The 12,903-nt window shown below is 50.6% G+C and overlaps 1 protein-coding gene across 3 annotated transcripts; it reads right to left on the bottom strand.

The window, feature by feature from the left end:
• Window positions 1-3,688: 3,688 nt before the first annotated feature.
• LOC117552791 (DNA-directed RNA polymerase II subunit RPB1-like) lies at window positions 3,689-9,692 on the bottom strand. Of its 3 annotated transcripts, none has more exons than XM_034226423.1 (4): window positions 9,603-9,692; window positions 9,467-9,525; window positions 7,832-9,389; window positions 3,689-3,744 (listed from the first exon to the last, which is right to left on the bottom strand). In XM_034226423.1, the coding sequence occupies exons 1-3, from the start codon at window positions 9,623-9,625 to the stop codon at window positions 7,876-7,878; spliced, it is 1,596 nt and encodes a 531-aa protein (XP_034082314.1). In that variant the 5' UTR covers window positions 9,626-9,692; the 3' UTR covers window positions 3,689-3,744; window positions 7,832-7,875. The 3 variants fall into 3 exon arrangements, with proteins under 3 accessions (XP_034082314.1, XP_034082313.1, XP_034082315.1); XM_034226422.1 differs by lacking the exon at window positions 3,689-3,744 and adding an exon at window positions 7,721-7,754; XM_034226424.1 differs by lacking the exon at window positions 3,689-3,744 and adding an exon at window positions 7,721-7,754 and having other exon boundaries at window positions 7,832-9,386.
• Between the last annotated feature and the right edge of the window lie 3,211 nt (window positions 9,693-12,903).

Below are 12,903 nucleotides of genomic sequence, written 5' to 3'. Positions count from 1 at the left end.
CCCCATTGACATCAGGACGGCAGATAGCTTGCACATCTTCCGGCGCGAACTGAAAACTCATCTCTTTCGACTCCACTTCGAGCGTTAGAACTATTAACGAAGCACTTTTATACTAATAAAGGGTTGGCTTACCTAAAGCCAGTTGAGTAGCACTTGAAATGTTTGGCTCTATGAAACCTGATGTACTTATATGATTCTGTTTTCTTCAAGGTTGTGTCTTCCTGGTCGAATGTACTTATTGTAAGTCGCTTTGGATAAAAGCGTCAGCTAAATGCAATGTAATGTAATGTAATGTAATGTAATGTGCTCACTCCGTCACAAACACATGTGTTTTCATTAAGATAAAACAATTAAATACACTTGCAAAAACAGTTTTAGGCACGCTACTTCTGTACTTGTGTTAAAGTGTTTTATACTACATTGGCTGTTTGAGTAAACCATTCTTGTGATATGATTGATTTAAGGGCGGTGCGACACCTCTGCCAGCGAAGGTGGAGGCTGTTGCGGCTTTTCCTCGCCCACTCACAGCCCGGTCGCTCCATGAGTTTCTGGGGATGGTGACTTTCTACCACCGTTTCATCGCCCGGGCCGCACACATCATGCGGCCGCTGTATGAAGCGTTGAAAGGCAAGACCCCCGTCCAGGAGATCGACTGGACAGCAGAGGCGGACGGCGCTTTTGCTGAGGTCAAGACCGCGTTGGCTCAGGCGGCTTTGCTGGCACACCCATCATCTACGGCTCCCATCTCCATCACCACGGACGCGTCGGACTACGCGGTCGGCGCAGTGCACGAGCAGTGGGTGGAGGGCGCTTGGCGGCTGAAAAAGGCGAGCGGCTGCCAAGCGCCCTCCACCCACTGCTCGTGCACTGCGCCGACCGCGTAGTCCAATGCCTTTTTCAGCCGCCAGCTGACGCCTAGAGAACGCAAATACAGCGCCTTTGATCCGGAGCTCCTCTGACTTTATTTGGCCGTGCGGCACTTCCGTTTCATGCTGGAAGGCCGTGAATTTACGGCGTTTGTCGACCACAAGCCGCTCACCTTCGCCATGTCAAAAGTGGCGGAGCCTTGGTCGGAACGTCAGCAGCGGCAGCTGTCCTACATATCGGAGTTCACTACGGACATTAAGCACGTGGCTGGCAAGTCGAACCTGGTTGCTGATTGCCTCTCCAGGGTCGTCATCGGTGCCGTCCAGTTGGGCCTGGACTATACTCGCATGGCGGCGGACCAGGTCACAGATCCCGGCGTCCAGGCTCTGAAGGTGGAGAGCGCGGGGCTGCGCTTGGAGGACGTGGTGTTCGGCGACGCGGGCATTACTCTCCTGTGTGACGTCTCTACGGGCCTGGCGCGGCCTGTCGTCCCTGCCATCTGGAGGCGTCCTGTGTTCGAGGCTGTGCACGGCCTGTCACACCCGGCGTTAAACCTTCGGTACATTTGGTAGCGGCGAAGTTTGTTTGGCAAGGACTGAAAAGGGACGTGAGGACTTGGGCCAGGGAGTTCGTGGCTTGTCAACGCGCTAAGGTGCACCGCCACACGAAGGCCCCGTTGGAGCGTTTCCTAGTGCCTGAGAGGAGGTTTGATCACGTCAACATTGACCTGGTTGGTCCGTTGCCTTCCTCTCAGGGGTTTTCCTACCTCCTCACCATGGTGGACAGAACGACCCGTTGGCCGGAGGCGGTTCCGCTCGTTTCGACATCAGCCGCAGACGTTGCCCGGGCCTTCATTGCAACGTGGGTGTGTCGTTTTGGCACCCCGTCAGACATTTCCTCAGACAGGGGCTCTCAGTTCACGTCCGAGCTCTGGAACGCTGTGGCAGGCGGTTTGGGGGTTAAGCTGCACAGGACTACCGCTTACCACCCTCAGGCTAACGGCCTCTGCAAGCGCTTCCATCGCTCCATGAAGGCGGCCCTCAAGGCCGGCCTTACGGACGGTAACTGGGTCGACAAGCTGCCCTGGGTGATGCTGGGCCTGAGGACCGCACCTAAGGAAGATCTGCAGTGTTCTACAGCGGAGATGGTCTACGGTCAGCCGCTGAGAGTTCCGGGGGATTTCCTCCCAAATGCATCAGCTCCCTGGTCTGCCACGGCCCAGCGAGTTTTTTCCCGCGTGACGCGGCGGAGGCTTTCGCTCCAGTCCCGACTACTCAGCACGGTGCGCCAGGGTCTCAAGTTCCCGCGGAGCTACGCTCGGCTGGGCACGTCTTCATTCGTCACGACGCACACAGAGGCCCCCTGCAGCCCCCTTATGATGGACCTTTCCGGGTTTTGGAACACGGTGAAAAACACCTGGTGGTCGACATGGGCGGTAAGGCTGAGCACGTCTCGGTTGACCGGGTGAAGGCTGCTCACTTGGACGTGGACCGGCCGGTGGTGCTGGCTCGGCCGCCGAGACGGGGCCGACCCCCGGCTTTGATTCCTGTCAGGGAGTGTGGACCTGTTGTTCCGGTCCCTCCTCTGTCAGGGGCCGCACGGGCGGAAGTCGCTGTACCGACTCCGGTGCGCAGGCGGATTGTTCCTCCCTGCCATACGGATTTTGTTTACACGTGAATTCTGGGGGGGCTTGTGTGGTGACACGTTATTGGACATAATTCACCTCTCGTATTGTGTTGCCACACGGACCCTTTAGTGGGAACACCTGTAGCGTTAGCTTCCATTCCTGCTAGCTCGTCAAGCAGAGCAGTTCATGTGATAACCTCTGTTATTAATGGCTAATAAAGATTGGAATTCTGTTCTTAATACACCGCCACCGACTCCCTTTTCCTGGCACTACAATACACAATATTACAAATCAGTTCATAGTCATCAGAAAATTAGTGGCCGGTGAATTAACTTTTATAAACGTTTGGGTTAAAACAACCCATATTCTTCAAGAAGCTTGTACTGTTCGGTATGGCAGTTTGACACTGAAGCTTCGAACGGAGCTTCAACCCTGGACTTCCTATTCCATAGAAGCAGTGCTTCGAAGCTTGCTTCAAATCACGTGACATATGACGTCCGAAGCAGCAACTGCTTCAAATCAAAGTGATTCGATGCTTCATTCAAAGCTTCATTTTGCCATCACTACTGTTCGGTCTTAGTGTATCTTTACATTAAAAGTTTCATCAGACTACAATGTTAAATATAAGGCAATATATTATAAACATGTAATCCAATATGGCCACAGTCTACACTAGCATGTACACTTTCATTCAAGTTGAGGAACTTTCAAGTGCAGACATTGGGATAAGGAACCACATGTTTTAAGTTTAGTGCTCAATGTCTATCAATTGACTTGTACATTTAGTGGGAGCCCCTTAAAGTGATAAGATATTTTACCACTTGAGCTAAAACCTAAGAGTCACATTATAAAGAGTGCCACTGGTAAAGGTCAAAGTAAAAAGTCCAACTCAAAAGCAAACACTGCATTGTTGTAAGAACCAGTGTGCCACATAAGCAGATATCTCACTTTTGTAAATTTGCAATAGTTTAAACTAGAACTATTGAGACATTTGTTTTTGCTAAGGGGATTTTCACAATCTTTTGTCAGCGCTGTAAAGTATTAAGATACATTTTCCAAATTTGTTTTGTAAAGGAAACATTTTTGCAACACACCTTTTAGACACTAGAGGGCACCAAGCTTACATCCACAAGCATTCATGCTTAGGCATTCACCATCCCACAATACAAGGTGAAGTAAAGACACAACCAGGTGGTAAATTAATGTATTTATTTAAAAATAAAATATTCATCCGAGGACACCAGCTGCACCTGTAAGAACAAACACACATTAGTCACCAGGTTTAAGTTAATGTATAGAACAGCAAGAAAGCGAGCATAGTACTCACCTGCTATTGTCCCCACTTTGGACTGAAACGAACCCATTTGGCATTTATGTGAGCACTCGGGACTTGAGGTTTGGGAGGAGCAACCTGAGGAAAGATGTAGGTCTGGGGTTCAGCCTGCCTCTGAGGGGCCACGTAGGCCCTGTTGGGAGCCTCGTAGGCCTGGTTCATTGCTTGCCGCTGAGGGGCTACGTAGGCCTTCTTGGGAGTCTCGTAGGGCCTGTTGGGAGTCTCGTAGGGCCTGTTTGGGGCCCTGTTGGGAGTCTCGTAGGCCCTGTTGGGAGTCTCGTAGGGCCTGTTGGGGGTCTCGTAGGGCCTGTTGGGGGTCTCGTAGGGCCTGTTGGGGGTCTCGTAGGGCCTGTTGGGAGTCCTGTTGGGAGTCTCGTAGGCCCTGTTGGGAGTCCTGTTGGGAGTCTCGTAGGCCCTGTTGGGAGTCTCGTAGGCCCTGTTGGGAGTCCTGTTGGGAGTCTCGTAGGCCCTGTTGGGAGTCTCGTAGGCCCTGTTGGGAGTCTCGTAGGCCCTGTTGGGGGTCCTGTTGGGAGTCTCGTAGGCCCTGTTGGGAGTCCTGTTGGGAGTCTCGTAGGCCCTGTTGGGAGCCCTGTTGGGAGTCTCGTAGGCCCTGTTGGGAGTCCTGTTGGGAGTCTCGTAGGCCCTGTTGGGAGTCCTGTTGGGAGTCTCGTAGGCCCTGTTGGGAGTCCTGTTGGGAGTCTCGTAGGCCTTGTTGGGAGTCTCGTGGGCCCTGTTGGGAGTCTCGTGGGCCCTGTTGGGAGTCTGCTGCTGGGGAGCATTGTAGGCCTTGTTGGGAGCCTCGTAGGCCTGGTTTGTTGCTTGCCGCTGAGGGGCCACGTAGGCCTTGATGGGAGTCTGGTAGGCCTGCTGGGGCTTCCTGACACTCACTTTCTCCTGCCCAGGAGCCTTCAGCCGTCTGATAGCATAGCCACCAAATTGATCAGGGATGATGTGGGTCTTGGTCGGGGCTAACTTCTTACCAGAGGTTCCCTCTCTGGACGATTTGGAGTCGTAGCTCGTTGAGTAACTGTGAGGCTTGAAGATGGGACCATTTCCTACATTGGACTCAAGAGAAGTGCCATAACTTGAGGCCATGGAAGTAGCCTTGTAGCTTCCTCGGGCATTTCCTGAAAACAGTTTACTCTTGTATGGGTTCACAACCTCAGTCTGGCTGGGGTTTTTAGGAGCTGAGGGACGGGAAGGTTTATCCGTTTTAGACACTAGCTTAGCGCGAACACTGGAGGAAGTTTTGGTCCGTGTAGGGGTTTGGTTTGGCTCAGGAGCGCCGGCACCAAACAGGCTGGAAGACTTCCCCGTGTCCTTGTTGCTGCTCTTACTCAGAGAATCGCTACCGACAATAGCACTAGAAAGGCCATGAAAACGCTGTTTAGGCACACGATTCAAGTTAGGTTTTGACACTGAGCTGCCCTGCACTAACCTGACTTTAGCTAAGCCACTTTAGCTGGCTGTGAAACAGTTTGTGTGTAGCCACCAGTAGAAGGCCCCCAGCTAAAACGACTGCCCACAGCTGAAGGTATGTTTAAGTTTCTGCTTTGAGCCTGTCTGAGTCGATTCTGGAGATAGTTGACACCAGCTTCCCGATTATTTTGCCTGAAGCCAACATATGTGTTGTTCTTGCTCTGAGCTGCTAGAGAAAAAGAAGAATATTAAAACCACAGCTATAGTCATTCACAGCACTTAAGTGAAATGTTGTGCTTAGCTCACCTTGTGAAGCCCACAAACAGCGCACATGCTCTGCTTGAACCAAGACAACAAGGAAAATCCTGCACAGAAAATATGTAAACATCAGAGAACGCAGACATCTAACAACAATTAACTTTGCATATCTGCAGAAACTTACCCCAAATGAACTCCACAAGTCATATTTCTCTCTCTCTCTGTTCCAAGACAGCAGTAAAGAACCAGTAGCCCCGAAGTGACTTGCTCTGCTTGTCTGAGCAGCAGAAAGGAGGCTTTATTGCAGCTTGCAGCCAATCAGGGCCTAATGAGCTGATTGTCTACAGGTGCTGCTGTGCTGTCAGGGTGGCAACTGAGTGCTGTTGATTTTCTGATTTTCTGTCACCTCTGAGTTCTTAAGTCCTGTGCAAAAAACTGTAAGGTAAAAGAGCAATATCTCAAACCCCTAAATGACCATTTTGTACATCAGACTTTCTCACAAAGGGTTACTTTCAGTTGTTCAAGAAACTTGTTTGTTTTTGTTGCATTTCTCAGGGTAAAATGAAGAAAGTGAAAACAGAAAAGATTTGGGATTTATTGAAGTAATTGGAGAGCAAAAATATGTTTTTGTTTCACCCTGTTGTTACATTACATTACATGTCACTTGTTAGACGCTTTTATCCAAAGCGACTTACATACTCAATACTGTGGACAATCCCCACAGGAGCAATTTGGGGTGAAGTGTCTTGCCCAGGGACACAACGGGTCCTTCTCACTTCGGTTAAATGAAAACCTTGTGTCGTTTCCCTGTGACTAGTCCCTCGCACCAGGGAAGCATGGAGAGACGCAAGGAAACCTACGAGAAGCAGGGAAATTAGTTTTAAGAGCAATGGGACTTCCTTTCCTCCGGAGCGTCACGTGAAGCGATGACCGTTTGTGATGACGCTGCACAGCTGATCGTCTGACAGCAGCACTGTCCCCGTTATTTCCACACACACCCCCGCCTCTGTTAGTACACATTTACTGACACAAACATTTGTATCATCTGTTGTAGACCCCAATACATTAAATCAAATAAGAACTCATTCTCAAAAAAGATAAACGCCATTCTTAAAGTGTATAAGCGAACATTAGTTAGATTAATATTGATTAGAGTGCACAATAGAAATAAAATAATTGAGAGAAGAAAAAGAGATATGTTATCTATCAAAACCCAGTTAGATTAACATTCATTGGATTGCACACTTTGTTTGTTTGTGTGGATATGTAGCACATTCATATTTTACGTAATCAGATTACTTTTAGATTACTTTTGGATTACTTTCTGGAGACACAAAAAGCAAAAGGAAACTGAATGTGTTTTTACTGTTTTAATGGTTTATCAAGAGCACAACTGAAACATAACATCTGAAACGATGTAACAACATACACTTTTCGGGGATGCAGCTTGGGATGTGAGGAGTGAGGGACACGGCTTTGAACGGGCGTGTCGCCTTCTGTCCTGCCAGTGTTGGCAGGACATGAATTAAAATGTCAAACTCGGACTTCATTTTAAGGACATTTCGGCCAGGTGTGTAGAGCTATATTTGTTTAAGCACCAGATTGGCAAAACAGGAGAATGTGTGCACCAGTCTGCCTTGATCTATGAATTCATGTCCGTGACACTCACAGTATCCTATCTGCTGCCCACAGCTGTTTTATAGAAGGAAAACCTCCTTCACTTCATGAAATCTCTGCAGCACCAGGAGGCAGAGGGAGGGTTAACTCAGCCTCTGAGAAGAGGAGCGCGCAGTGCCTTTCACGCACCGCCTTCACTGTGTATACCTTCAGAAATAATCATTAGGCTAAAGAGCGACCGCAGGCTGATTTGTTTTAACCACACACACGATTTAAACGCAGACTTTTGTTCCTCCATGTTTCGTTGTTATTGTTTCACTGAGCGAGCGGACCCGCGATAAATTTGCAATAGTTTAAACTAGAACTATTGAGACATTTGTTTTTGCTAAGGGGATTTTCACAATCTTTTGTGAGCGCTGTAAAGTATTAAGATACATTTTGCAAATGTGTTTTGTAAAGGAACATTTTTTGCACTAGACACTAGAGGGCACCAAGCCACAAGCACTCATGCTTAGGCATTCACCATCCCACAATACAAGGTGAAGTAAAGACACAACCAGGTGGTAAATTAATGTATTTATTTCATTTATAAAAAAAAAAAACTAAATATTCATCCGAGGACACCAGCTGCACCTGTAAGAACAAACACACATTAGTCACCAGGTTTAAGTTAATGTATAGAACAGCAAGAAAGCGAGCATAGTACTCACCTGCTATTGTCCCCACTTTGGACTGACACGAAACCATTTGGCATTTATGTGAGCACTCGGGACTTGAGAGGAGCAACCTGAGGAAAGATGTAGGCCTGGGGTTCAGCCTGCCTCTGAGGGGCCACGTAGGCCCTGTTGGGAGCCTCGTAGGCCTGGTTCGTTGCTTGCCGCTGAGGGGCTACGTAGGCCTTCTTGGGAGTTTCGTAGGGACTGTTGGGAAACTCGTAGGGCCTGTTGGGAAACTCGTAGGGCCTGTTGGGAAACTCGTAGGGCCTGTTGGGAAACTCGTAGGGCCTGTTAGGGGTCCTGTTGGGAGTCTCGTAGGCCCTGTTGGGGGTCCTCTTGGGAGTCTCGTGGGCCCTGTTGGGAGTCTCGTGGGCCCTGTTGGGAGTCTCGTGGGCCCTGTTGGGAGTCTCGTGGGCCCTGTTGGGAGTCTCGTGGGCCCTGTTGGGAGTCTCGTGGGCCCTGTTGGGAAACTCGTAGGGCCTGTTGGGGGTCCTGTTGGGAGTCTCATGGGCCCTGTTGGGGGTCCTGTTGGGAGTCTCGTGGGCCCTGTTGGGAGTCTCGTGGGCCCTGTTGGGAGTCTCGTGGGCCCTGTTGGGAGCATTGTAGACCCTGTTGGGAGTCCTGTTGGGAGTCTCGTAGGCCTTGTTGGAAGTCTCGTAGACCCTGTTGAGAGTCTGCTGCTGGGGAGCATTGTAGGCCTGGTTTGTTGCTTGCCGCTGAGGGGCCACGTAGGCCTTGATGGGAGTCTGGTAGGCCTGCTGGGGCTTCCTGACACTCACTTTCTCCTGCCCAGGAGCCTTCAGCCGTCTGATAGCATAGCCACCAAATTGATCAGGGATGATGTCGGTCTTGGTCGGGGCTAACTTCTTACCAGAGGTTCCCTCTCTGGATGATTTGGAGTCGTAGCTCGTTGAGTAACTGTGAGGCTTGAAGATGGGACCATTTCCTTCATTGGACTCAAGAGAAGTGCCATAACTTGAGGCCATGGAAGTAGCCTTGTAGCTTCCTCTGGCATTTCCTGCATTCCCTGAAAACAGTTTACTCTTGTATGGGTTCACAACCTCAGTCTGGCTGGGGTTTTTAGGAGCTGAGGGACGGGAAGGTTTATCCGTTTTAGACACTAGCTTAGCACGAACACTGGAGGAAGTTTTGGTCCGTGCAGGGGATTGGTTTGGCTCAGGAGCACCGGCACCAAACAGGCTGGAAGACTTCTGCGTGTCCTTGTTGCTGCTCTTACTCAGAGAATCGCTACCGACAATAGCACTAGAAAGGCCGTGAAAACGCTGTTTAGGCACACGATTCAAGTTAGGTTTTGACACTGAGCTGCCCTGCACTAATCTGACTTTAGCCAAGCCACTTTTAGTTGGCTGTGAAACAGTTTGTGTGTAGCCACCAGTAGAAGGCCCCCAGCTAAAACGACTGCCCACAGCTGAAGGTATGTTTAAGTTTCTGCTTTGGGCCTGTCTGAGTCGATTCTGGAGATAGTTGACACCAGCTTCCCGATTATTTTGCCTGAAGCCAACATATGTGTTGTTGTTCTTGCTCTGAGCTGATAGAGAAAAAGAAGAATATTAAAGCCACATCTATAGTCATTCACAGTACTTAAGTGAAATGTTGTGCTTAGCTCACCTTGTGAAGCCCACAAACAGCGCACATGCTCTGCTTGAACCAAGACAATAAGGAAAATCCTGCACAGAAAATATGTAAACATCAGAGAACGCAGACAGCTAACAACAATTAACTTTGCATATCTGCAGAAACGTACCCCAAATGAACTCCACAAGTCATATTTCTCTCTCTCTCTGTTCCAAGACAGCAGTAAAGAACCAGTAGCCCCGAAGTGACTTGCTCTGCTTGTCTGAGCAGCAGAAAGGAGGCTTTATTGCAGCTTGCAGCCAATCAGGGCCTAATGAGCTGATTGTCTACAGGTGCTGCTGTGCTGTCAGGGTGGCAACTGAGTGCTGTTGATTTTCAGATTTTCTGTCACCTCTGAGTTCTTAAGTCCTGTGCAAAAAACTGTAAGGTAAAAGAGCAATATCTCAAACCCCTAAATGACCATTTTGTACATCAGACTTTCTCACAAAGGGTTACTCTCAGTTGTTCAAGAAACTTGTTTGTTTTTGTTGCATTTCTCAGGGTAAAATGAAGAAAGTGAAAACAGAAAACATTTGGGATTTATTGAAGTAATTGGAGAGCAAAAATATGTTTTTGTTTCACCCTGTTGTTACATTACATTACATGTGACTTGTTAGACGCTTTTATCCAAAGCGACTTACATACTCAATACTGTGGACAATCCCCACAGGAGCAATTTGGGGTGAAGTGTCTCAGGGACACAACGACATGTTGACTGCAGTGGGGTTTGAACATATGACCCGCTGATCTGAACCCCAACGCGCAACCCACTGCACCACACGCCTTTTTTTGCTGGTACTGTTATTGGTTTTGTGAATATCTTTAGGACAAAGAAAAACAAGATTCAAGTTTGAATGTTCATTTGAGTTTTTCTTTTGTTACAAGTCCTTTTTGTTGGCTATGGTATTAGAGACTGTGTGCATGTTTGTCTGTCCTGCTTTCAGAATAATCATATATACTGTTATGTGCTCACTCCGTCACAAACACATGCGTCTTCATTAAGATAAAACAATTAAATACACTTGCAAAAACAGTTTTAGACACGCTACTTCTGTACTTGTGTTAAAGTGTTTTATACTATATTGGCTGTTTGAGTAAACCATTCTTGTGATATGATTGATTTAAGGGCGGTGCGACACCTCTGCAAGCGAAGGTGGAGGCGGTTAAGGCTTTTCCTCGCCCGCTCACAGCCCGGTCGCTCCGTGAGTTTCTGGGGATGGTGACTTTCTACCACCGTTTCATCGCCCGGGCCGCACACATCATGCGGCCGCTGTATGAAGCGTTGAAAGGCAAGACCCACGTCCAGGAGATCGACTGGACAGCAGAGGCGGACGGCGCTTTTGCTGAGGTCAAGACCACGTTGGCTCAGGCGGCTTTGCTGGCACACCCATCATCTACGGCTCCCATCTCCATCACCACGGACGCGTCGGACTACGCGGTCGGCGCAGTGCACGAGCAGTGGGTGGAGGGCGCTTGGCGGCTGAAAAAGGCGAGCGGCTGCCAAGCGCCCTCCACCCACTGCTCGTGCACTGCGCCGACCGCGTAGTCCGACGCCTTTTTCAGCCGTCAGCTGACGCCTAGAGAACGCAAATACAGCGCCTTTGACCCGGAGCTCCTCGGACTTTATTTGGCCGTGCGGCACTTCCGTTTCATGCTGGAAGGCCGTGAATTTACGGCGTTTGGCGACCACAAGCCGCTCACCTTCGCCATGTCAAAAGTGGCGGAGCCTTGGTCGGCACGTCAGCAGCGGCAGCTGTCCTACATATCGGAGTTCACTACGGACATTAAGCACGTGGCTGGCAAGTCGAACCTGGTTGCTGATTGCCTCTCCAGGGTCGTCATCGGTGCCGTCCAGTTGGGCCTGGACTATACTCGCATGGCGGCGGACCAGGTCACAGATCCCGGCGTCCAGGCTCTGAAGGTGGAGAGCGCGGGGCTGCGCTTGGAGGACGTGGTGTTCGGCGACGCGGGCATTACTCTCCTGTGTGACATCTCTACGGGCCTGGCGCGGCCTGTCGTCCCTGCCATCTGGAGGCGTCCTGTGTTCGAGGCTGTGCACGGCCTGTCACACCCGGCGTTAAACCTTCGGTATATTTGGTAGCGGCAAAGTTCGTTTGGCAAGGACTGAAAAGGGACGTGAGGACTTGGGCCAGGGAGTTCGTGGCTTGTCAACGCGCTAATGTGCACCGCCACACGAAGGCCCCGTTGGAGCGTTTCCTAGTGCCTGAGAGGAGGTTTGATCACGTCAACATTGACCTGGTTGGTCCGTTGCCTTCCTCTCAGGGGTTTTCCTACCTCCTCACCATGGTGGACAGAACGACCCTTTGGCCGGAGGCGTTTCCGCTCGTTTCGACATCAGCCGCAGACGTTGCCCGGGCCTTCATTGCAACGTGGGTGTGTCGTTTTGGCACCCCGTCAGACATTTCCTCAGATAGGGGCTCTCAGTTCACGTCCGAGCTCTGGAACACTGTGGCAGGCGGTTTGGGGGTTAAGCTGCACAGGACTACCGCTTACCACCCTCAGGCTAACGGCCTCTGCGAGCGCTTCCATCGCTCCATGAAGGCGTCCCTCAAGGCCGGCCTTACGGAAGGTAACTAGGTCGACAAGCTGCCCTGGGTGATGCTGGGCCTGAGGACCGCACCTAAGGAAGATCTGCAGTGTTCTACAGCGGAGATGGTCTACGGTCAGCCGCTGAGAGTTCCGGGGGATTTCCTCCCAAATGCATCAGCTCCCTGGTCTGCCACGGCCCAGCGAGTTTTTCCCGCGTGACGCGGCGGAGGCTTTCGCTCCAGTCCCGACTACTCAGCACGGTGCGCCAGGGTCTCAAGTTCCCGCGGAGCTACGCTCGGCTGGGCACGTCTTCATTCGTCACGACGCACACAGAGGCCCCCTGCAGCCCCCTTACGATGGACCTTTCCGGGTTTTGGAACACGGTGAAAAACACCTGGTGGTCGACATGGGCGGTAAGGCTGAGCACGTCTCGGTTGACCGGGTGAAGGCTGCTCACTTGGACGTGGACCGGCCGGTGGTGCTGGCTAGGCCGCCGAGACGGGGCCGACCCCCGGCTTTGATTCCTGTCAGGGAGTGTGGACCTGTTGTTCCGGTCCCTCCTCTGTCAGGGGCCGCACGGGCGGAAGTCGCTGTTCCGACTCCGGTGCGCAGGCGGATTGTTCCTCCCCGCCTTACGGATTTTGTTTACACGTGAATTCTGGGGGGGCTTGTGTGGTGACACGTTATTGGACATAATTCACCTCTCGTATTGTGTTGCCACACGGACCCTTTAGTGGGAACACCTGTAGCGTTAGCTTCCATTCCTGCTAGCTCGTCAAGCAGAGCAGTTCATGTGATAACCTCTCTGTTATTAATGGCTAATAAAGATTGGAACTCTGTTCTTAATACACCGCCTCCGACTCCCTTTTCCTGGCACTACA

The sequence above is a fragment of the Gymnodraco acuticeps genome, unplaced genomic scaffold (genome assembly GCF_902827175.1).
Source record: "Gymnodraco acuticeps unplaced genomic scaffold, fGymAcu1.1, whole genome shotgun sequence".
In the NCBI taxonomy this organism is placed as follows: Eukaryota; Metazoa; Chordata; class Actinopteri; order Perciformes; family Bathydraconidae; genus Gymnodraco; species Gymnodraco acuticeps.
Note: the sequence above shows the minus strand (reverse complement) of the source record. Positions and strands in the feature narration are given on the sequence as shown.

What these genes read in the sequence shown, in the direction of transcription:
- LOC117552791 (XM_034226423.1), bottom strand. Translation starts at nt 9,625, where the DNA reads ATGACTTGTGGAGTTCATTTGGG. An exon ending in ACTTGTGGAGTTCATTTGGG is followed by an intron (nt 9,526 to 9,602) that starts GTACGTTTCTGC and finishes TTTTCTGTGCAG; the next exon opens with GATTTTCCTTATTGTCTTGG. An exon ending in CTGTTTGTGGGCTTCACAAG is followed by an intron (nt 9,390 to 9,466) that starts GTGAGCTAAGCA and finishes CTTTTTCTCTAT; the next exon opens with CAGCTCAGAGCAAGAACAAC.